Source organism: Bradysia coprophila, unplaced genomic scaffold (genome assembly GCF_014529535.1).
Source record: "Bradysia coprophila strain Holo2 unplaced genomic scaffold, BU_Bcop_v1 contig_94, whole genome shotgun sequence".
Lineage (NCBI taxonomy): Eukaryota > Metazoa > Arthropoda > Insecta > Diptera > Sciaridae > Bradysia > Bradysia coprophila.
The window spans coordinates 5,317,261-5,340,327 of record NW_023504022.1 but is presented as its reverse complement, the minus strand read 5'-3'; the positions used below and the strand labels follow the sequence as shown (position 1 = coordinate 5,340,327).

Sequence of the window (23,067 nt, the reverse complement as noted above, 5' to 3'; positions counted from 1 at the left end):
AAACATTATCAAAATTACATGCAAATAATTAAAATAATTAAATGACATTAATCATATCAAACGGACAATTTCGAATAACATTTTTTTTTTGCGCATAATGTATACAAAGTAAATATTGGTGAATAATGAACTTTTTTTTGCGACCGAACATAATAGGAATACGGTTGGATCAAAGCTCGTATACAAAAAAAACTGATTGAAATTTCCATAGAATAGAATATAATTTTACTTTGTGCTTTTGTCCATTTTCAATTTAATTTTTTTTTTACGTTTGCTGCACGCTATATTGACATAATTGAGTGAGGGCTTTGAGTGTTTTGTGAATGGAAAATGAATGCGTAGTATACGTATAATCGGTCGCTGTTTTAATTTTTTTTATGCAAAAATATTGTTGTGAATTGCCATCAAAAGCATTATTGCAAGCATTGTGGGTGTGTTGTGGGTGGACTGCAACAGAAGTGAAAAATAGCAACTTTTTGGAAAATGTCATAGACGAAACTTATAATAGAAACCACATAAAAGAGCTGCAACAGCATTCAGAGTTGCAAGACAACGGAATAGAAGAGTAGCAGAAGATTTGCCGGTCGGGCAGCTTACACTCAGGTTATATATACTGAGTAAAGAAACTCAGCGGCACTATGTCTTATTGTGTCAATCAATACCTTTTCGTTTTTCTTTAATGGCGAAAGATCCTCCGTTCATAAAGCAGAAATGTAAAAGATATGAACACTTATTTCCCATTTACGGAAAAAAAACTACAATTTGTGATTTCGTTTAATTTCGCAAATCTTCGTTAAATTTTACAAATTTCGTTAAATTTCGTTAAGTCTTTCAAATTTTGCAAAATTGTGATACATTTTTACAAAAAATAGGAACTGGAAAACTGTGAATTCATTTGTCAACAACCTCTTTCCGAATCATCCTTTTAAAGACATTGTTGGTCTGCCGAGCCAAATTAGTTTCGTTTTTAATCTAAATCTAGAAACAGTGGCTGCTTCTGTTGCTCCTTCACACACAAAGTCTTTAACCTTATCTCCATTTTTCGTTGATTATGGCGCAATTATGGTGTACGTTTCTTCACACTTTCTTTTCACCAAATTACCGTCGAGTTAAGGTATTAACGCTATTAATAAGCCATCACCTGTGCCATTTTTTTCTCTGTTATACGTCAATAAAAAGGTCAGCCACGGAGACCTACGCGCGCATTCAGCTATACATATAACATTAAATCATTAAGAACATTTAATAAGACAATCGTATGCTAACACGAATGTGAAACGTAACTAACACGCGCTGTAACATTTATCTTTGAGTTGTTGGCGTTTTTTTGTGTTCCTTCTTCTACATGTAATGAAACAAAACAAAAAGTGTCGAATAACTCAAAATGAACGGTTCTATGAGTGACCTTTTTCATATTTAATTATTATAAATGGGATACACACACTCATCATAAATACACTTAAAAATGATGTGTTTTGAGATACATATTAGACTCTTAAAATAACGTAAAAAAAACAAACGAATTGTGTTGAGTCGAGATTAGTTTTGGATAGGTATGGAACAGTGTGACGCGAAACTAATTTGACAAAACATTATACTCTTTCGAACACTCCGATGTGCCTTTTTGTCAGGAAGCAAGAATCACTCTTTGGTTCATCATCAATCGTTTCACTGACAAAAAAGTTTTCAGATTATTACCTGTGACAGATAATCTTTCCCCAGGTAATGTAATTTCTCATATAAAAACAGCATTACCTGTCACAGATAATGTGATTTTTATATGAAAAATTACATTACCTGGGGACAGAGCTGTCAACTTTTTTCTCAGTGTTATGTTCTGAAACAACCGAAACTTTTTTTTTGATTCGGGACATTAATTTAATCTAACAAAAATCGTTCAATAGACGCCCGTACTACCTCTCTAAGCAAAAATTTTCATCGTCACCCTGTACCATGCAAAGCTGAAGTAAATCAAGACAAAAAATGTCTTGTTGAACACACAATCTAATAATAATAGATCTCCTCCGACTTTTCAGTCACATAAAAAAAAGAGTTAAAGTAAGATGTTAACAGAAACAAAATAATGGAAAATTATGCACCTCAAACAAATCATTTTGAAATGTCTTTTGTGCTCGTTTCTCTAATTCGTTTTTTATTAGATATTTACGGAGCCTTAATGCACTTGTTAGTTTATTGTGTTTTGAATTTGTAAAAATTAAATTCTTTTCTTTTAAACTCTTTCCTCGCTTTAATGGGATGAGTTATTTTATTGTTACCATTAAAGTCACTCGAAATGGGCGATAATAAATTTTGTGATTTTTGGAGTGTTTTCTGTCCTACATATTGTCAGAATCGAACAAGGGCTCAACACGTTTCTTACAACAGTTTAACGAAACAGTTGAAGAGGCGGTGACAAACGATAAGTATTCGTCACAAAATAAAGAGATTACACACTCTGTAATACACAGACTGCTATTATTTAGAGTTACTGAGTTCCGTAAGTGAGTCAAAGCTCAAAAACTTCTACACTTAACTATTACAGCGACATAACGTTTGGCCGAGTAGCCTCGACTCCAATATTCTTTTAGAAACGACATAAATAAGCTATGGTTGATCTGGTTTTAATGGATTAAAACAAATGGGAAAACAAATGAAGTAATAGACGTTTTTGGAAAAATATTTTCATATAATTTTCCTGAATTTTTCCAAAATTGATTCTTGGGAAAATGTTTTTTCGAAAATAGTCTACTGCATAAAAATCTAGACGATACTTTGAACAATAGTAAAGTACAGTGAACGACATCTCAAATGTCTCACTGTCATTTTTTTCAGAGAATGTCATTGTGAATTTGCAATGACACAATAAAATTCTCAGAAAAATTTGACAGTGAGACATTTGAGATGTCGTTCACTGTAATAGATTATTTTAAGACAATATAATGTTTGCCGTTTTTGAAAGGTTTACAGTGAGACGTAGTGAAACTCGAGATGCTTTCTAGGAGTTGTTCTAAATAATTTGTGAAAAATGTTGAAAAAAAAACTAGATTTTTCGATTTGAGTATTTGGCAATATTATACACTTCTCGTTGCGAGCTCGTGCCTAACAAAATTCAGAAAATAAAAATCTGGATCTTCATTTGTTCATCGAAATTCCTGTGGAACCAATTACAGACCACAACAGCATCCAAATCAAACATCGAATTTCACTTTTCTCTGCCTGTAAGTTAAATTGTTGCTTTGTCATTTTATGTTTCAACAGATGTAGTTAGAGTCTAACTGTTAGACTGTCTACAGTGAGTAACTCTTAACAACCAACCACCGTAAGGAATTTTAGTTTTTCGATGTTCTTGACAATTAAAAAAGTTTCAAAAGTTAAATCAGATTAATATAATGCGACAGTCATTAACACATGCGCTGAGTAGCAAAACCATTGACATCTGACATCTTAAACACCGGTATTCTCACAAACATTGAAAAGTTGAAATTCACTATTCCTTATTCCTCATTGAGAGAGGAAATTTTCATCTGTAAGACAATATTTCATATACCGACAAAACAATTGCATGCTGGTGTGGTGTTAGTTTGACTTACAGATGAAACAATGGAAATGACAACGGCTCCCTGCACATGAAATTATTAGGTGGTACGTTGTATTTAAGATTTACTGACTGTAGGAGGGTAGACAATAAAAATTTCAATTAAAAATTCAGGGAAATTCATTAATAAAATACTAAACTTAACGCTGGCTGTAACGGTGTGGTCATATCTGTATGGCTCATTCTTGCATCAATAATTGAAAAAGTATTCATCGGAATCCATTGAAAATCTCTCGAATTTTCTATCGACTAGCCAATCAAACAATTGAAGGCACTCAGAGTATTGGTGTTATCCACCCACCACACTTCACAAAAAACGCAGAAAAGATAATTGGTGTACTGAAAAAACACACAAAAATCCGGCAGATAGACGAAAAAAAAGAGCGAACTCGAAAAAAAACCAACCCATCAAATATATTCCAACAAATTTCATTTCGAAAATAAAAGGCAGTGAAATTGAATACGAAAAAAAAAATCCTTTGTGCTAGCGAATATTTAATAAGTGAACAACACAAACTCTCGTCCTATTTTTTCCCGGACAAACCATTTGATCATTATAAAATCTGAATGCATACATACTCTCCGGTTCAAACGAAATACATAAGTACGAAAAAAGCTGTATGCGCTCATGAACTTTACAAAATTTCATTCAAACCGTAGAAAAAACCTTTTATTCAAACGTCTCTACACAGAGAGCACCATGCAAGCCATATTATATACATGCAGTATACTCCAAAAAAAAAACCAAAACAAAAATAAACAACAACAATGAAAAGCAAATAAAATGGAAATGAATAGTAGATTGGAGTAATGCAACGAATACATAAATGTTTGTGCTATTTGGAACGTATTATAACGTGACTTCCGTGGAATACTCAGAATTCCTTAAAATTAATATTTTCATTCAAAATGACTGTCGTTTCAATTACAACATTGCAATTAGATGCATCACGATTATTTTAGATAACAAATTCGAAAAATTTTCATTTTCACCGAGTCCCACATCCACCACCACAACGAGACTTATTTTTAGACTCGAAATGTCATTCCAGACGGTGAAGATAAAATGGCAGAGAACCGAAACACACTCCAATTCCCATGGTGACTCTTTCAGAAGAATAAAAGAAAAGTAAACAACGACAACAGAGAGACGAACAAGAAGAAGAAATAAAAAAATAGAAACCCATACCGACCCCCAAACCACTTTTTCACTTGCAATTCGAATTCGTTGCAACAAAACGATGCTTTCTACGTGAAGGCTAATGCATTATTTATTTATACAAAGTCACTCATCAACATATCTATTCAGAGCATAGAAGATTTACATTTTCCATGCTTTTTATATCAGTCAGTTGTGTGGAAATGTAAAGGATATCGAGATTTTTCGAGTGCGAATGGAATTTTTCACCACAACAAATCTGCTTGTGGTAATGCATTTTCACAAAATATTATCGCAATTACTTAGTTCGCTTAATAGTATATTACGTCATTGCTTGTAAGTTTTCGTTTAGGCAAGTGTGAGCTTTGCGAAACGAGCCGAAGGCGAGTGGAGTAATCACACAAGACAAACAATAACTTACGTAAGATATTTTCATGCTTGTGCACGGTAAGTGTATTTTCACTGTCATAAACAGTGACCTAAAGTGCATTTTACCGTGCATAAGCATGCAAAATATCTATAGCTTCTTTGAGCGACGTGTCGTCGCGATACATTCCCAGACTAATAGGAAGGGATACTTTAAAAAAAACCTTTGTAACGTTCATTTCGCGTGGACCATTACAACTATATAATATACGACTTTGAATACACGGAAAAAGGTTACAAGAAATCACTTGAGTTCTCTCACCTGACATTGTTAAAGTCACTTGCCGGTGGATGGCGATCCGATCACGGATGAAGAGATGCTAGGGTTGAGTGGTCCTCAGTTCAAGGAACTGTTGACGGAGAGGTTGCTGGATGTGTGGCAGGGCAGGTGGGATGTCTCGGAAAAGGGACGCCTCACTCATGAGTTTATTCCGAGTGTCCGATTTGTTCGTGAAAATGAGTGGATGGCCTTTGGACTGTGTCTTGGTTATGTATTAACGGGACACGGTAGCATGAATGGTTTTCTGCACAAACGTGGTATGTCAAATACGCCGGTATGCATGTGTGGAGCACCTAACGAGGACGTCAAGCACCTACTCGGGGAGTGCCCGCTCTACGAGGATCTTCGTGATCTGAATGGTTGTGGGTTACTCATTCGTAACGGATCGCTTGACGTTAGCGGGGCACTCAGCGAGATTGGAGCGTTTGAAAAGTTGAATCAGTTTGCGGTATCGCTATTCGGCAGGAGGTCGAGGTTGATGAGAGGGGACGTGGATCCGTGAATGATGCATGTGTACGCCGTTATGTCTTGAATGTGGTTGATTGTGGGGTGAATGACCGGCGCAGGATGAGTTCAGCTGGTTGAACGGCTAAGGCCAATTCCAGACTGTCTCTCGGAGAGTGGCGACTCCGCGCAATTCGAGCTAGTCGATCGGAGCTGGAAGTTCATGCTTCCATCCGAAGTGGTCTTCGATACCACCTACCCTACCCGAGGGTTAAATCGGTACCACGGGTGTTGGGAGCCCACCAGGATTGCACTATCCTCCTGGTCCCAACTATGGTTGAGGAGCCTATCCTTGGCTGAAACGTGGTGGCTGTGGTTCAAGTGCGTTTAATACGCTGGGGTACTGCTCCCGGGCGAATTGCAGTAAGGGTTGTGATAGGCCCTTGCCCCACCTTTGGCTATGCTGGTGCATGAAACACCGGCATATAAAGGTAGCCATTTGACGCGCTGATTGAGCGTATCTCAATCTACTCCTCTTAGAGAGGACGAGATGTTATGCCTTCGGGTGGGTAATCTCGTTAATCTAAAGATATTATTCAGTTAAAGTCACTTGTCGCATTCCGTCGTAGAATGGAAACAAGTCATACGTAATGCAGTCACTGTGTACGCTTAATTGTGTTAATGTTAATTTCATCTGATTAAAATTTAAAATAAAAATTTCATTGTGCACGTCAAGCTTCTTCAGCAACCTATATGTGTGATTTACCAACAAGAATTCAAACCATTTGAACTTTTACAATGGAGTTGTGTTTCGTACCATGTGTAAAGCTCCTCAATAAATTTAATAATTCAAAAGCCAGATAAATCTGGTAAAATAAATAAACGAAACGAATTCGTGTTAAAGGAAGTGAAACCCATTCTAATTCTTTGAGAGCATTAATTGTAGCAGAGAAGATGAATTTTGTGTATCTCAGAAAAATATTTTTACATTTTTTCCGTGTCTGCTTATCAAACCGGAAGGCTAATTGGGCATGAAAATGTAAATAGTGGCTAATCCGATTGTGCAAATATCGACTCCCTAATCGAAATAATCACTCTAAAATCGCATGAACAAAATTAGGTCAATTATTTATGCTCTATAATATAACCCCGCTGCCGTTCGAAAAGCATCATAAACAGAGAGAGCGAGAGAGAGAGAACAGAGTGAACATTTTCCGAATATAAAATCGAATTGAATTGAATTTATTTACAATAAAACACACTATCTGTCTATTTATATACAAAACTACAATGTAGTGTTGATTTTAGTTTCGAATTTCCGTAATTTTAATAATAATTGTTGAACGTCAGCATCCTGTGTCTGTTTAATTTTTTTATTTTATTGAAAACGTAGTACGTGTTAGAGCAATACAGATTTTGAACGGTGATTATAATGGTGGATATGGTGTTATGAGTCAATTAATCGAAAAAGACGAAACGAATAAAAGAAAAAACTTTTTTTTTGATAAGATTACAAATTGTCGTTTTTACTGAAAGAATTAAACGCGTGGAACTGCATCTTCTAAATATTATTGTAAATTATAAAGCAAAGACTAAACAAAAACTCAACAGAAAGAATGAAGAAAAAAATGGGTTTTTCTTTTTTGTTTCGTACGGAACCCTTTTCTTCTTCTTTTTCTTCATCATCATCTCTGGACTCGTATTTTCTAACATCTATTTTTATACGATAATTCGTTCCATATCAAATCCGGCCTGTTCTCACAAAATTTCATACTTCTCGTATACATCCAAGGCAAGACCAAAAGACTGACTGATACATTTATGTTATAATAAGCACTTTGTTTATTACACAACGCCATTATTATATTGTTGATAAAAACAAACACCAGACTTTAATGGGCCAAAGCTTTTAACTCTTTATATTTATGAATTTTTTCTTCTTCTTCTTCTTCTTCTGCTGTAACTCTTTGTTTGTTAGACTTGCTGTGAATTTTAAAATTAGAGTAAGTGAAAAAACGAAAAAGAAAAATTCGTCTCGATGAAAAGAGTAAATGCAGAAATGTTTCGATTTTAAATAAAAATGATGAGCACAATTATCTCATAAACAACGTTTTGTTTTCCATTTACATACATTTGAATGAGTCAGTATGGCTGGACTGGACAGCATCAACGAAAATAAATTCTGTAATCATCATTGCGGCTAAGAAAAATTTCCTGCGAAAAGTTAGGTCTGAAATAGATCTGGGCGTAGATTCTCTCTCGTAACATTAGGAATTCGAAATTTGACAGTTGCATGAATAAAATCCCATAAGAACCGTCAAGTTACGATTTCTTATGCCTTAATGTACGGAGAACTCGGGCTAGATCATCACTGTACTAGTTCCGCTGCTTATGGCTGTTTGAGACCCATTTATTACCAAAATGTTTTACTGAGAGTCAAATCTAGTGCCACCTATGATTTACTAGGAGATGAGTAGAATACCGGTTCTCTCAACAATGCTTTTGCCATTGAGCTGTTTGAAAGCTCTTCACCACACGTAACTTGAACCGATTCAATCTGTTTTGTTATACAGGTCTAACAATCGTTTCACATCTACCTGCGGTTGAGTTTCGAAGCTTGGCACTAGCAACTCCATTTTGTAGTGGTGAGCAGACCATTACGGTATTCATTGAATACATGATAGATCTGGAGGATGACGTAGAGAATCTGTATGTCCTTAAATCTCGGTCAACGATGACATCGAATCTGCCCGACGAAAATGAAAATTCACTTCTAAACTATCTGCCAGACAACAGTTAGTATTACGTGAATTGAATTCAATTGAATGCTTCATTTAGCTTAATTAAAAATACACAAACTGAAGTATCATTTGGATCGAATCAACTATACATATTTTCACCAAATTAATCGATACAAGTTTCCTTCGCCGAACCATCTAATTCTTACCCTTTCGCTATGACGGGGGGTTGCTTGGAAAATGCATTAAGAATCTCTATCTAAGAAAATCACATTTGTATATTTTGAACAAACAAAACGAAGCAAAAAACGATATGTTCGTGCAAGTCAAAATGTTTTCGGACGTGTCTATGACGAATGTATAGAATGCTGAAAGCTGTTCCGACAAAACGAAAACAATTTGCACAGAGAAATTGAAATAAACTTCCTTGGTGGAATATTTGTACATAAACGTCTCAATATCTTAAGTACATTATTGCCCCATGTTACATTTCATACGTTCCACGTATGCATAAAGGAATGGAAGGATATTCATCACACACAGACACTCAGCGGTATGAGGGATCTTAGAATGGATGGGATATGAATGGGATGTATTACATTCGTTAGAAATTGCTTTGAATTCACAAAGACGGATGCGCCAACAAAACTTAATTTTATTCATTTGTCGTATACACAGGGAAATAGAGACAGGTTAGGCATGCACTCAACCAGGTTTAGCCGTACCGAAATGGGGACCTTTATTTGTACACAGGCAAATTAAAATAATTTGATTATCAATCGAGAGATCATGCAGTCAAGTGTTTTGATAAAGTAAACACAACCTGAGAGCATATCGAAAGAAACGCTAGACGGTGCCTCATTGAACGTTGTGGAATGTTTTTCTTAAACGAAAGAGATCGTGCAGTTTTGAAACTGATTTTGCAATTAAACTATTAGCAGAAGTTATCTCGATCTTCTGTTTTAATTGGTGAGAACCAGAAGTTCTATTATCATGTGCTCACATGAGCAAACAGTTTTCGTTCTAAAATTTCTAAAATCGATGCTTCCACTCAACAATTTAGAAGAAAATCGCAATCAATTTCAGAAAATCTTTTTCGTAAATCATTAAAAACTCTCTTCCAGGTCATAGATTATTCTTCTCCTTTCCTTTCATCGGCAGCACTTCATAACTGTAACTCAATCTCATATTACAGTTACCAAATGACGCAAAACAAATGCAACCGAATAAATATTCGCTTTTATTAAGTGCAGTCGAAGTGCCTGATGTGTAAACAATGTATAATGAGGCCCATTTACCAACATCACATTTTCCTTTGATGTGAAAATAATAACAACGCCATGTGACTTCTTCTTTTTCTACAAAAGAAAACCGTTTCAGCTTTCCATTTTCGTTTATTTTATCCAAAAATAAAAAAAAAGAAATGCATCCATATGGTGGCTTGACTAGTCAGCCGGGTAAAGTGTCGGGTTAAGTGTCTGTGATTTTGTGTATTTTATTGGAGACTTCGCAAAACATGGAAAAATTTGAGTCTCCAATCCACAATTCTAATAAATGGTTTATATTATCCTGGCTATTTGTTAAACTAATTGAATGAAGTAAAAGACTTAGCTTGCATGCATTTAAAATGTTAATATCGATGTAAGTAATAGATTCGATAATTGTACTAGCAGGCATTGTCTGTGAATGGATTGGTTGGACAAAACTTACGCAATGTCAGTCTAGACAATTAAAAATAGTTATTTGTTCACCGAGGGGAAAAAAGAGTTGGAAATTGAATTTCTAGGATGTTGTTTTTGACCAGAGCGTAGCGAGGGCCACAAGCTATCCGAGAAAATGTAATTTCAAACTTTTTCCCGAGGTAGACAGAGCTTTTCACAACCCCCAAAGTTTCAGCGTCTATTTTCTCGCTTACGCTGTGAAAAACATTATTCGTAACTGCCCCAAAGCAGTACAGAGCTCTAAAATGTGTGCCTGAGTTTCAGCGTCTATACATTCGTCCCCACCACATTTAATTATAATCTGCAAGCGCTGACGAGAAAAACATTCCCGAATTTTGTTAAAGTTTTTATGACCGACATAAATTACAATTTCGGAAGGACAACGATACCGAAAAATAATTAAGATTCCCGTCAACCAATTAGGCTCAACACAGCATACTTTCCAGTCTTATATATATATATATATATATATATATATATATATCCCATCACATAACGCCACAAGTTTTGTCAATTATAAACAGTGGAGCACCTGTCTCCCATCATCGAAAACATTTTCCACCTTACAATACCCATAATCCTTTTCCCACTCCAAAATATCCTCATCTTTACGTACATTTATGTACACAGCACCATCAACAACATAAAGATAATAAATCCATGAACTCTATATGAGTGCTGTCTATAATGCGGCAGGTATATGTCTGTTATAATAAAGGAGTTTACGTGGGTATTGCTATATATGAAGTCATAATATTGAGTTTAGAAACGACATAAAGATATGCTTTTTTTGTGTGTGCATAAAATGTATTCTCGAGAATGAGCACCGTTCATACCGAACATACATGTACGATCCCGTACAATATGTGCTCTTTCTTCGTACCGTACGATTACGTTTTGCCCAGGTACGCTTTGAGAGTGATGTGAAACTGGTACATGTACGTATACAGATATTATGTAAGGGTGAATCGGGATGTGCTAACAAGAATGCCTTTTGAAACAACGATATGCTAAATATCAGCACAATTTAGGGTGCATTACCTGGGGGAGTAGTAGATCGAAAGAAATTATTGGCTGGCCGAAAGAATCGGGTTTGGGGTTTTGCGAACGATGGACCGTTGAACGAAATAAAGAAATGGGGAAAAAATCGTTGGTAGAAACGATATGGTCGTCAACACACAACAATCGCTTGAACTATTAGAGACATCCACTTTTATGATAATAATGATCAAGTAAGAGGTTCCTCTTTTATGTAAAAATCAATACATACGTGTCGTGTCATATATATAATAGATATGTACGATGCAGCATAGTATCTATATACATAAAGAGATAGGTTTTTGTTGTATTATATACATGTGCAAAACCATTTATACATATTGAATTGTTGGAAGTTTTGCGCATTCGCTGGTGCTATGGGTTTTCGTTTCATGGTGCCACACAATGGGTGTTTTGTGCAAAATGTGCGGCATTATGTAGGATTGCTTTAAGGTTTACTTCAATGGTTGTATGTGTTGTGTATATGACCGACTAGGTATGTATACATATTAGGTACGTCTCTGTGCATTATTAGAACCGTAAAAGGAAAAACAGAGATGATTACTGGAGAGTGTGGGGGATTCAGGATTGTATAAAAGAAGACGAATAGAAATTGGATACAGATGTGTGAGTGTGCGGGTGTGCAAAGATGTGTATTGTGAAACAAGAGGAGGAACTAAAACAGTCTTCTAGTTGGTCGAAATTTAAACAATGGGATGTAAATGATTTTCTGTGTTGGAACAATGAACTGATCTGTTTCGCATTGACAATGATCCTTGGTTGGGGATTCGACGATATTCCGTTAGTAACCGGTTTATGTTTGGATGTGGCGTCGTGCTAAAAAAGGGATGCGGTGTTGTGGTATACCTTTAAAAAGACAGAAAAAACAAATTTCCATCCTAAAACGTCCCAATGAGATTTGTGTTGAACGCCGAATAAATTGGGGAAAAAATGTGGGAAAATATTGAAGTTCATCAAGATAGTTTTTCGGAATGTATTTCAAAGAAACTTGCTAGCAAAACATGGAGTTGGGGTAGCATTTCTGCTAAAGAAGGGTTTATTGACTTCGGGCCGGTGATTTGTAATGTTTGCCGAACTAATGATAGACAAACATGTTTGATTCACTCGATTTAATATTCACTAGCATGTTAAGTGCTAATACAAACATTAGAAATGATTTCCTTCGGCTTAGCCAACCAATATACAGAAACTTTATGTCTTAATATCTTAAAAGTTGGCCCGGGCAATTTTAAAGGTAATTTGGACCTAACCAGAGTTCATTTTCGAAGTGAAATGTTAGTTCGTTTATCGAAGCTATAAATTTTTGGTTGTCATTCGTATCGCAACAAAATCATTAAATCTGTTACTTCATTTGTTTAAGATGTCTTGCTATCGTTTCTAAGCTACAATTGGTCCTTCCAACTTTCGATTTGATTCGTAGGAACTTATGGGAAATGGTCAAATTGTCGCTGATAATGAAAGAAAGTTTTTGTCGTCCCTAAACCACCCCAGACTGAACGAATGGACATTTCGTTGAATAGTGTATGAATTGATTAAACCGAAAAAAAAAATATTTTGTTGCACCAAAATACCAGGCTTGATGACCGGACGGTACGTTTTCCAATTTATTGCGACTGTCATGGTCCCTATTGTACATGCCTTGTAGAACAACGTTGAAGCACTGAACTCTGGGAAAGCACCCACAGTAAATTTAATTCTAGCAGAACAAACAACATCACCCGAATTACACATCCAATCGTTTTGGCACAGCCAATATGGCTCCGCCTTGTTCCTTTATCATCGCAAAATATAGTACCATGCATGGAATTATTTTCGCTTTTGCCATAGTAGTATTCTTGACAAACAAACCAACAAACAAAAAGCAAAAAAAGAAAGAAATAAAAACGAGAAATAAATAAAAATATTTTCTCTCTGGAACACAAGCCTCAGACGTGAATGGATGAATTTTTACAATCATTTGGCTGTTAGATTTTGCTATTTTCTTTTCGTTCTTTTCTGTTTTTTTTTTTTTATTTATTTTTTCATTTAGATTTCCGACAACAAATTGAATAAACGAAAATGTTAGCTTTTATACAGAACGTCAATGTAAATAATGTTGTGAAGAAAGGGGGGACCTATCCGAGAATGAATCGGTTTGAATGCAGCTTTTATGTTAGTTAATGGAAGAAACTTTCACAATTAAGCACAATTTACATGCAGAACTTTAGTGTCTGAACAAAAGCATCGATTTAGTGCAGACTGTTATACAGAGAGAGACTTCGAATAATACAACGTTTTTATGCATTTCCTCGACGAGGAGGATAAAGTTCTAAGATCAATTGTTTGAAATCACTTCATCACATAGGATCATAATGATTTAATCGCGGCGACAATAATAAGCTATTACAGATCGCCAGCGTTTCATCGAATGAACTTTTATTGATGCACAGCCGTGGAATGAAAAGATCCAACGATTTCAAGCCAACTAACGACTAGTACCGAAAAATTCAACTTTTCATCACTCGTAACAAAATGTTATGTAATTCGTCATAGTTTGAATGGAATGGAATGCAACAGTAACTCTTCATTGGCTTGCGAACATGTTTCTCCATGGGAATTCGGAGTTACCATACATATTCGTACGCGTCGTAATGTTATACACATACAAATGAAATTTGGAAATTGTTTGATCTCGTGTTTCCTTCCAATACTTCCAATACACTCATCGTCGTTGTCTGTAAAATTTGGTACAAAATCCCGAGCTAACAATTTCATGACTGGAGAATGTCATGAAGTACGCAAATACATCCTGCAGCACTTTATCAACATTACACACGAATTCTTTTTCTACACATCTCCTTAGCCCGATGTGCTAGCAATGAAATCATTCTTGAAATGTATCCTGTTATTCAATCTGTCGTCAATCAATCATGCAATAATCTAGCAATCCTAGCACATTTTGCTCTTGGCACCTTAGCTTCGACTGGCTCTAACATATTTTGCAAATCAAAAAATTTACCTGATTTAACAAATGCTCTCGAAACATTTGCAACTGGAGTATCATTTCGTTGAGCTTTCGTTCTTTTTCCTGTACGCTTCCAGTGTAATTAACCATTTGTTCGACTGGAGTAGTACTGAAAAGAAAAATATTTTTTCATTTATCTAATTCGTCCAAAAACCAAAATTCGTTGATTACGAAGCTGAAATTGGACTACGAACATCTCTCACACCAGACTGTCCGATTTACTTTTTAAACAGATCAAGTGTATCGAAACAAAATCATTAAATCTGGTACTTCATTTGTGTAACGTTTGATACAAAATCTTGTAATTCAATTTTTTATCATAAATTGTCATCGTTTGTTCTGGTCGTCATTGTGGATAGCAGATGAAGGTTTATCTGGCAGAGTTTAATTGAATTTAGAATAAAACCAAACGAACAAAAAGTAATTCAAAAAATTTATTGGGCCAAAAGCGATAGAAACGTTTTATCTTACAAAAGAAAATTTCCATCCTCCAACCAATCTCTTATAGCAGCCACCCAATGATTATGTGGACAGAAAATACCGACTGTTAACAACATGCAATGATTTGAACCGAACACTCCACAGTGCGCTGTGCTACTAGCATAACGTTTTCCTTCCACAGTACTATTGAATGGACACAGATGTAAAATTCATAACACTCAAGCTCATAAAAAAACATTTTCCGCCTTCCATTCTCTGCAATAAAATTTTTTTCCCGTTTTATTGTGCTCTAGCTTTACATTTTCTTTCTTATGAAAATTAATAATTCAGTTGCAATCACTGTTCAGCATAATCGAGGTTGTGTTTGCCAATGTGAGGCATGGGAATGCATAGCTGGAATATTTTAGCGGTGGACATTGTGATTTTATATGAACACAATAGTAGAAGTGGATATGACGCTTGGTTGTCATTATGAGTTATGAGTGAGAAAAAGTCCAGATCGCTTTTCATTGACCCTTCATCCTCAACAAATAAAATATCCTGCAAAGAGAGCTTTCTTCCCTTATCAACTGCCAGATTCTTAAGTTTGTGTATGGTTTCCATTTTACAAAAAGTACTCCGTGTGAAAGCCGTGACACGGAGTACTTTTTTTAGTAAGTGGAAATCAAGCCTCAATTGTCTGTATGACTGAAATCGCACTTGAAAAATACCGCCGTTTCGGCTCCGATATCTTCAATTACTCATTTGTTTTACTGTGCGTTAACGGACGAATCGTTTTCTAGACGGAGACCATTCGTTTGACTATGATGTCATCTCAAAAAATGTTTCTTCGAACGAGAGCATCCACAGAGCCATGACCTCAACGCTTTTGCGAACATTTCTAAAACAATAATTTTTTGGTTAAGTCTTTATGGATGACGTTTTGCCAGCTGATATAACCTTGGAACAGACGTATTCTTTTGTGGAAAGTGAATTACTAACAAATGATCATGGAAAGTTGAGTCGGCTCAAAGCCAATGTCAATGGCGTGTTCGATGTAAATATGGCCGTCGTTGACAGATATTCTAATATTTTCAAACTTTGAATGTAATGGCGTCCATTTTGTTTGTTTACCTTCGTATACAGTTTGAACTGTCATGAAACATGACATGAAACTAAGATTTCTGCAACTAGATACGCAGGTAGTAGATACGCTTATGCGTATAAGTTGAAATTGGGAGAACAATTGCTGCAAAGCAAGGATTTCAAAAATATTACTTCTTCAAACGTTTATTTGAGCAACATAACGATTGATCAAATAACGACCAAGTACGGGCAGGTTGACATCCAAGGTGGAACAGGCAAAATTTACTCAAGATTTTCGAACGACTGCTTCAAAGAAATGCAACAGTCGAAGATGACAATTATCGATACATCAGCAATTGCCTTTAAGAATTTTTTGGAATACACGGCCAGAGTTTTTCCAAATTTGTCAATTATGGGTGGAATTGAGCTCATTAAATTGGCAGAAAAGTACGATACAGAGAATTTAAAGCGGATGTGTGAAGCGATGCTGATGAAAATACTGTGGAGAAGTGATTGCCTTAGCATATTCATGTTTGCAAACCAGTATAATTGTGGAGGCGTTCCAGTTCGTTCAGAAGTTACCTACTAGATTTTGTAATGCACTGCACATTGAGATTAAATTTTAAAAAATTCAGAAAATATTTCATCGGCAAAGACTTGCCACCTAATTTGTGCGATAATCCAGATGAAGTTCAACGGCTCGTGTCTAAAATGGAAGAGTTCGATGACACACACTCTGAAGGAAGTTCACGAAGATCTATCTGAACAATACTTGCAAGAAATTGAAGACCATTCATTTGATGGAAGCGAACGCTTTTTTAGTTTAATATACTTTTGTACAGCTAGATTCGACTTTTAACTGACAACATGCAAACCAAACATTGAGATGTTTGAAATTTACAACGTTCCCTGTTTTCGTTAATACGTCAATGTTCGAATATTAACATTTGATAATCTAGATTCGAGCTCCAAGCTTTGCATTAACTGTTTCGTGAACTGCATGCATGAAAACACCTATCGTAATGTTCACTGAATCGAATCTCATGCTACCAAGCGATAGAAGCAAAAAGATCTATCTCACAAATATTGCCGCAACCGAAGCACCTATAGAAACAGAATATGGTCCAAGGTCTCCGCATTACCACAAAAACGTATTGTGGTTGGTCTGAGACGAAAAATTGCAATCATTTAAGTAATTAGGTAAGAAAAATTTCATTCTTTTATTACCGGTTCAAGTGACTTCTTTAAGGCCACGTTAAGGCGTTGAAGCGCCTCAACATGGCCTTAAGGCAATTAAAATCACGTAAACGATGTAACTTAACAACAGTCAGAAAGACGACTCGGTACAATGCTAATAAGAATGATGTTGGATAGAGGTGGCGTCGAGGGGGATACTACGTTGGCAAATACTGGGACAGGTGCTATTTGCTTTTGGCGCTAATTGAAGGAAATAGTGGGCAAATAGAAGGAAATAGTGGGCAAATAGAAGGAAATAGTGTGTTAATAGATGCGTCAATAATCACCAATAGGAAATAGATGGAAATAGATTTGCTCGCGTGGTTTCCTCCTCGGGTGGCTTGTGATGACCATAATCATATGTCATACGAGCACGTGAGAGTGAAGTGGCTGTCAATTTGATTGTTTACATCGTTTCGAACTGTCATGAGTGGCCTATAGAGTGTTATGATGAAAGAGAAGATATTTTGACAAGTACCCCAAGGCAAGTTAAAATAAACTGCTCTTCTGTTCTCTCGCTCTCATCGTATCACGTTGAAAGAGAAGCAAATACTTTGACAAGTACTTCAAGGCAAGTTATAATAACTAGTCTTCGGTTTTCTCGCTCTGATCATAACAGTCTATAATGATGATGATGACAAGAACTTTGAGTGAAGTGATGGCGGCCATTTTGATTGTTTACATCGCACTGACATACGTTTGATAGAACAGATGATAGTCTATTTGACAGAATCTGTAGTGTTGGTCGCCGAAATATTACTGCTGATCGTTTAATAGCAACGCAAGTGAAAATATGGATTCAGTCGTGAAGAAAAGCGTACGAGTTGTGATTGAAAACAATACAGTGAGAAAGGATGATGAGACTATAATCTTTGTACCTCCCGAAAATGTACCGATTTCGTGGTAAGTGAATTTGGTTAGAATTTCGGAATATATTTCAGAAATTTCTTAAATGAAGAATTGTCTATTCATTGCAGCCGATTCAAAGTGGACGAAAGAAATAAAATTTACATGACACTAAAATTTCGACGATATTGTGAGACCAGTAGATACACCTTCGCCCATGAATTAAGTTTGGGAGGAAAATTGCTGCAGAAGGAGGATTTCAAAAGAATTGATTCAGCTGAAATGGTCGTTTTGTTGAGCAACTTAACGGTTCTTCATATAAAAACCATGTACAGACAGATCGGCCAAAGAGAAATGGACAAAATTTACTTAATATTAGATGTAGGTGAGGCCTTACTTTATTGCTCACTGTTTTACACTAACTAAAAACATTCGACCCATCAATTTCAGTTGACTGTCAAATGCGAACAAGTAAGTCCACTCCAGCAACTTTTCAAAGATATTGCCGCACCTGAGCTAGCAGACTTTACATTCGAAATTGCTGACGAAAAAATACCAGCCCACAAGTTCATTCTTTCCGCCCGGAGTCCGGTTTTAGGCAGAATGCTGTCGAACGACTGCTATAAAGAAACACAACAATCGGTGATGAAAGTCACTGAGACGTCACCAGCAATTTTTAAACTTTTCTTGAAGTTCTTGTACCAAGCCAGTTTTTCAACTCAGCCAAAGAGTACTGCAATTGAACTCATCAAATTGGCCGACAAATATGATGTAGAGACCTTGAAGCGTGTCTGTGAAGTGAAACTGATTGAAGAATTGAATCAAAGCGATTGTCTTTCGATATTCATGTTCGCTCACCAGTACAACTGTTCGCAAGAGCTTATTGGAAAGGCGTTTCAGTTTCTTCAACAGTGAGACTTTTATGAAACTTTGGGAATGTATGTACAATCGAAATTCAATTTTTTCTTTTTTGCTTTCAGGAAATATTTCGTCGGCAAAATGTTGCCACCTAATTTGAGCGAAAATCCAGATGAAGTTCAACGGCTGGTGACAAAAATGGAAGAGTTCGATAACACGCTGCAGGAAGTTTGTGAAGAACTCAGCAACCCTTCCAAAAAGATAAAGAAAAATTAATGGACATGGACATCAACAACGTTCTCATTAATATCAAGACCGCTTTCAATAGTAGAAACTGTCACTTCCTCTGTCTAAATCTAATGTTTCAGATTCCTCTTTCAAATTCTAATTTCGTTACAAGTTTTGTTCTCACACATGAAATAGCAGTGGTAAAAATCTACTGGACATCAGGATCAGTTTCTTGTGGTCCGTGTTCAGAAGACCTTTATTGAAAATTTCAAATTTATTCTACATGTTGTCGATATAGACCATTCTATCATTTCATGTCACTTAAGATAGAAGACCAACGAAGTAGTGTTAGTGTTTCATACTCAGTTAACAAGACTTGTCTTCAAATTGTTGTCTAGTGAATTGTCGCATGCGAGATAATTGCTCTCTACTCGCATCCAAAGATGGAACCGCATCTAAAGATGGAACCGCATCTAAAGATGGAACCGCATCTAAAGATGGAACCGCATCTCAAGATGGAACCGTATCTCAAGATGGAGCCACATCTCAAGATGGAACCGCATCCAAAGATGGAACCGCATCTAAAGATGGACCCGCATCTAAAGATGGACCCGCATCTAAAGATGGACCCGCATCTTATCAGTTAATGAAGTAATTTGCAAATTCAAGAAGATCATGAAATCCTGAATTCTCAAAGTTCCTTGAACTCTAAATTCAAGCAGAAAAAAAAGAAATCAACTCACCTGTTTGCCGATGTTGGTGACGGTGATGTCTGCTGTTGATGCTGTTGCCGTCTGCCTTCTCTTATCGAACTACCTTTCATTTTATTCGTTAAACGTTTTAATACATCGTCCATAGTCCTTTTAGCACTGCCTGAACCAACACTGTTGTTCACATTTAACACACCACTGCTATTTTGATGTAACGTTGATTGTAACAGATTTTTATTAAAATTATTGCTCACACTACTGGTTTTACCATTGCTACTATTGTTGGTATGATGCTTGATCGATTGATGTTGTTGTTGCTGTTGCTGCTGCTGCTGCTGCTGCTGCTGTTGTTGATGATGGTGATGGTGCACCGGAGAATGATTGTGAAGATCTTGATGATGATTAGGTAACATCAAGTAATTACTATGATTGCTATTATGTAAATAATTATTGTTTGTACTAGTAGCCGAATTATTACTATTATTACTATTGCTCGTTATGCAATTACTAATGTTTGTATTATCACTGATCGCATTATTGTTGTTGTGATTCGTTGTTACGGCCGCGACCACGTGCGAAGTTGGCGATGCATTGCCGCAATTGTTCATTAAACTGTTTAAGTAACTATGGTTTAGTGTGTTGTTATTACTATTGTTTGCCGAGATGTGACTGCCCTTGTTGAAATTCGCTGTCGAACTGTTGTTGTTCAAATTGTTCAATTTGATTGGCGGCGATGAGCATTCGCTTGAAGTGCGTCGCGATGGTGGCGTCAGAACAGGATAGGGAGGTAAAACGTACTGCAATTAAAGAAGTAATTTTATTGGTAAAAACAGAAATATTTCGTTTTGGTCTAATGAAAATAATGTGTTGATGTTGCTTGTTATGATAAAAGTACTCAGTTTCGGTTCATCCGACACCACTGACAAAAGAGGACAATTTTTTCAGGTGTAAAAATATGAATTCAGTAACTCGACACCTCTGACATGAGTTTTATAAATCACTCGAAACCTTATAAGAATTTCGCTTCGTTCTAAGTTCACTTGTCTTGAAGTTATGGCTCAACGGGAAGTACAACAAATAAGGTAAAACAAATACTTTAGGGGTAAACTCGAAATCTCCAAATTCTCTTCAGTACAGAGAGAGCTTATAATTGATATAGAGAATATCCACCGGGTACTATTTTCGGGAAAATATTTTCCCTTATTTTCTTGAATTTTCCTAGATTTTCCCATGCTTTCCTTAATTTTTCCAAAAAATACTTTTGGAAAAATTGGAAAATGTTTAGGAAAAATGTGGAAAAAGTAAAGAAAATATGGGAAAATGTTCTCCCAAAAATTGTCCATCGCCTTCACTGTGTTGAAATACATTTTTACTATGCTGGTGCATGTAATAAGGCTATTACATGTATAGGCAATAACCTTTACATCACTCGCATAGTAAAACGTCGTACTACACACGGAAATTAAAGTGATATCTCGTATCACGATGAGTAAAAGTACCTCGGGCTGCCGCCCTCGGATACTTTTTCTCATCTGGATACGAGATATCACTTTACTTCCCTTGCATAGTAATGTACTATTACTTCTCGATGTTTCATATTCACCACATTCCATCAACTCATCATTTTATGAAATAAGGCAGGAAATACTGCGCTATTCACCATAAAATAGGGTCACGTTTAAAATGATAAAATTTGGCATTACTTCAAGTCCTGTAGTACTTTGGAATTAATATCGTCAAAATTATATCAGGTCTGTCTATGGGATGAACAGAAATTGGACTGATATGGCACAACCTTTACCAGTCTGTTGGATATCGTCACTTTTCACATTATATGAAACTAATCACATCAATGGAAACGCGATATAATAACTCGCTTAGTCTAAGATATTTAAACCAAAAAAAATCTCGATCAAGCAAACACGGCGTTGACAACACTGTGTCCTAACACTAAACAACATTGTAATCACATCATTTACAAACATACAGCTTGAACAATAAGTGAAAAAACTTACTGGAGATATTGGCCACGATGCATCAAATTCTAGTCTTTGCTTCTTACACGGTTCGTCATAATCACTATTATCACCCGTCAACCCAACATCAGCCTCATCGTCTTCGTCTTCGTCATTAGCTCTATCTTCCACTTTCACATCAACATCAACTCTATCGTCCGTTCTGTCAATATCACTGATGGGTGACGGAGAACTGCGATAGCTATCAACATCCGGTTCGGAACCGCCAATATCCGTACTATTTGCTGGTGATTGTGTGCCCCGTTCTAATGAACATGATTTGGTAGTTATGTTTGTAACTGCTGCTGCTGCTGCTGTTGTTGATGGTACGGTATCACTTTTATTATTATTGGATAAAATTGGCGACGAATCAATGTGAACGGGAGATTGTTGGACGTTATTCTGTGCATTAGTTGTACCACCACCTTCTAATTTTGTTGGAGGTGATTTCCGCTTTGAAGACATCTCTCTGGAATAGTCAAAAAGAGAGAAGAAAATTTAAATTAATTTCAATGCTTCGAACGTAAGTCGCATTAATCTTCGTTCATTGTCTTTGTATATTGAGACACAAATAACGTTCCTTTTACGTTTTACACGTATGAGACGTATGGATAATATACGGTTCTTTTTCAAAAAAAAACATTACAATAGTTACATATCTCTCCGGCTAAAGAATAACTTTGTGTTTCATTGATTTTAAATAATATTTCTGAATATACAATTCCTCAAATAAACAACTATTGTGTACTTTGCGCACATTCTGTTGTTCAATTTTTGTAAGACGAAAAGACGAAAATAATAAAGGAATAATGGCGCGATGATGATTACAAAAAGAGACGCGTTTTTATGTTTTTATCTTTTCACATTGAAATTCGTTTGTTTTGTTTATTGTTTTCGATTTAATAAAAGATTTTTTTTTTGTTTTTTTCTTTTTGTCCCAAGAGGTTTATTACTATAGAAGTAGGTTTACAATTTTTGTTCGTTTTTTTTTAAATTTTATTTTGAATCCCAAATAAGTACTTGCCAAACTGTACAATGTACCATATATAAATCCAATAACAGCACGTACGACTATATCCAATAAGTAATAGGTTCGCCATAGAATAATAAATAAGAAGATGAAAAAAAAAAATTGGGCATGATTCAAACAAAGGAATTCAATTTTTCAACCATTCACCGGTCCAAACAATTGTGAACATGTGTCCACTTTTATTTCGCTGAATTTGCACAATATCAGAAAAA

At 35.9% G+C, this 23,067-nt stretch overlaps 2 protein-coding genes across 3 annotated transcripts in view; one reads left to right on the top strand and one right to left on the bottom strand.

The window, feature by feature from the left end:
• Positions 1-23,067, bottom strand: part of LOC119085077 (transcription factor SOX-5-like) — a 122,470-nt gene that overhangs the window by 25,428 nt on the left and 73,975 nt on the right. For both annotated transcript variants that reach the window (XM_037195318.1, XM_037195317.1), the window contains exons 2-4: positions 21,826-22,294; positions 19,844-20,607; positions 14,421-14,535 (exon numbers count right to left, since the gene is read on the bottom strand). In XM_037195318.1, coding sequence (XP_037051213.1) covers positions 14,421-14,535; positions 19,844-20,607; positions 21,826-22,290 — 1,344 coding nt within the window. In that variant the 5' untranslated portion in view covers positions 22,291-22,294. The remainder of the gene's footprint in view (positions 1-14,420; positions 14,536-19,843; positions 20,608-21,825; positions 22,295-23,067) is intronic.
• Positions 18,231-19,565, top strand: LOC119085079. Its single transcript, XM_037195319.1, has 2 exons — positions 18,231-18,925; positions 18,995-19,565. The coding sequence occupies exons 1-2, from the start codon at positions 18,618-18,620 to the stop codon at positions 19,146-19,148; spliced, it is 462 nt and encodes a 153-aa protein (XP_037051214.1). The 5' UTR covers positions 18,231-18,617; the 3' UTR covers positions 19,149-19,565.

Coding starts and splice junctions, on each gene's coding strand:
- LOC119085079 (XM_037195319.1), top strand. CDS start 18,618: ATGCTGTCGAACGACTGCTATAAAGAAACACAACAATCGGTGATGAAA. Junction 18,926..18,994: donor GCGTTTCAGTTTCTTCAACA/GTGAGACTTTTA, acceptor TTTTGCTTTCAG/GAAATATTTCGTCGGCAAAA.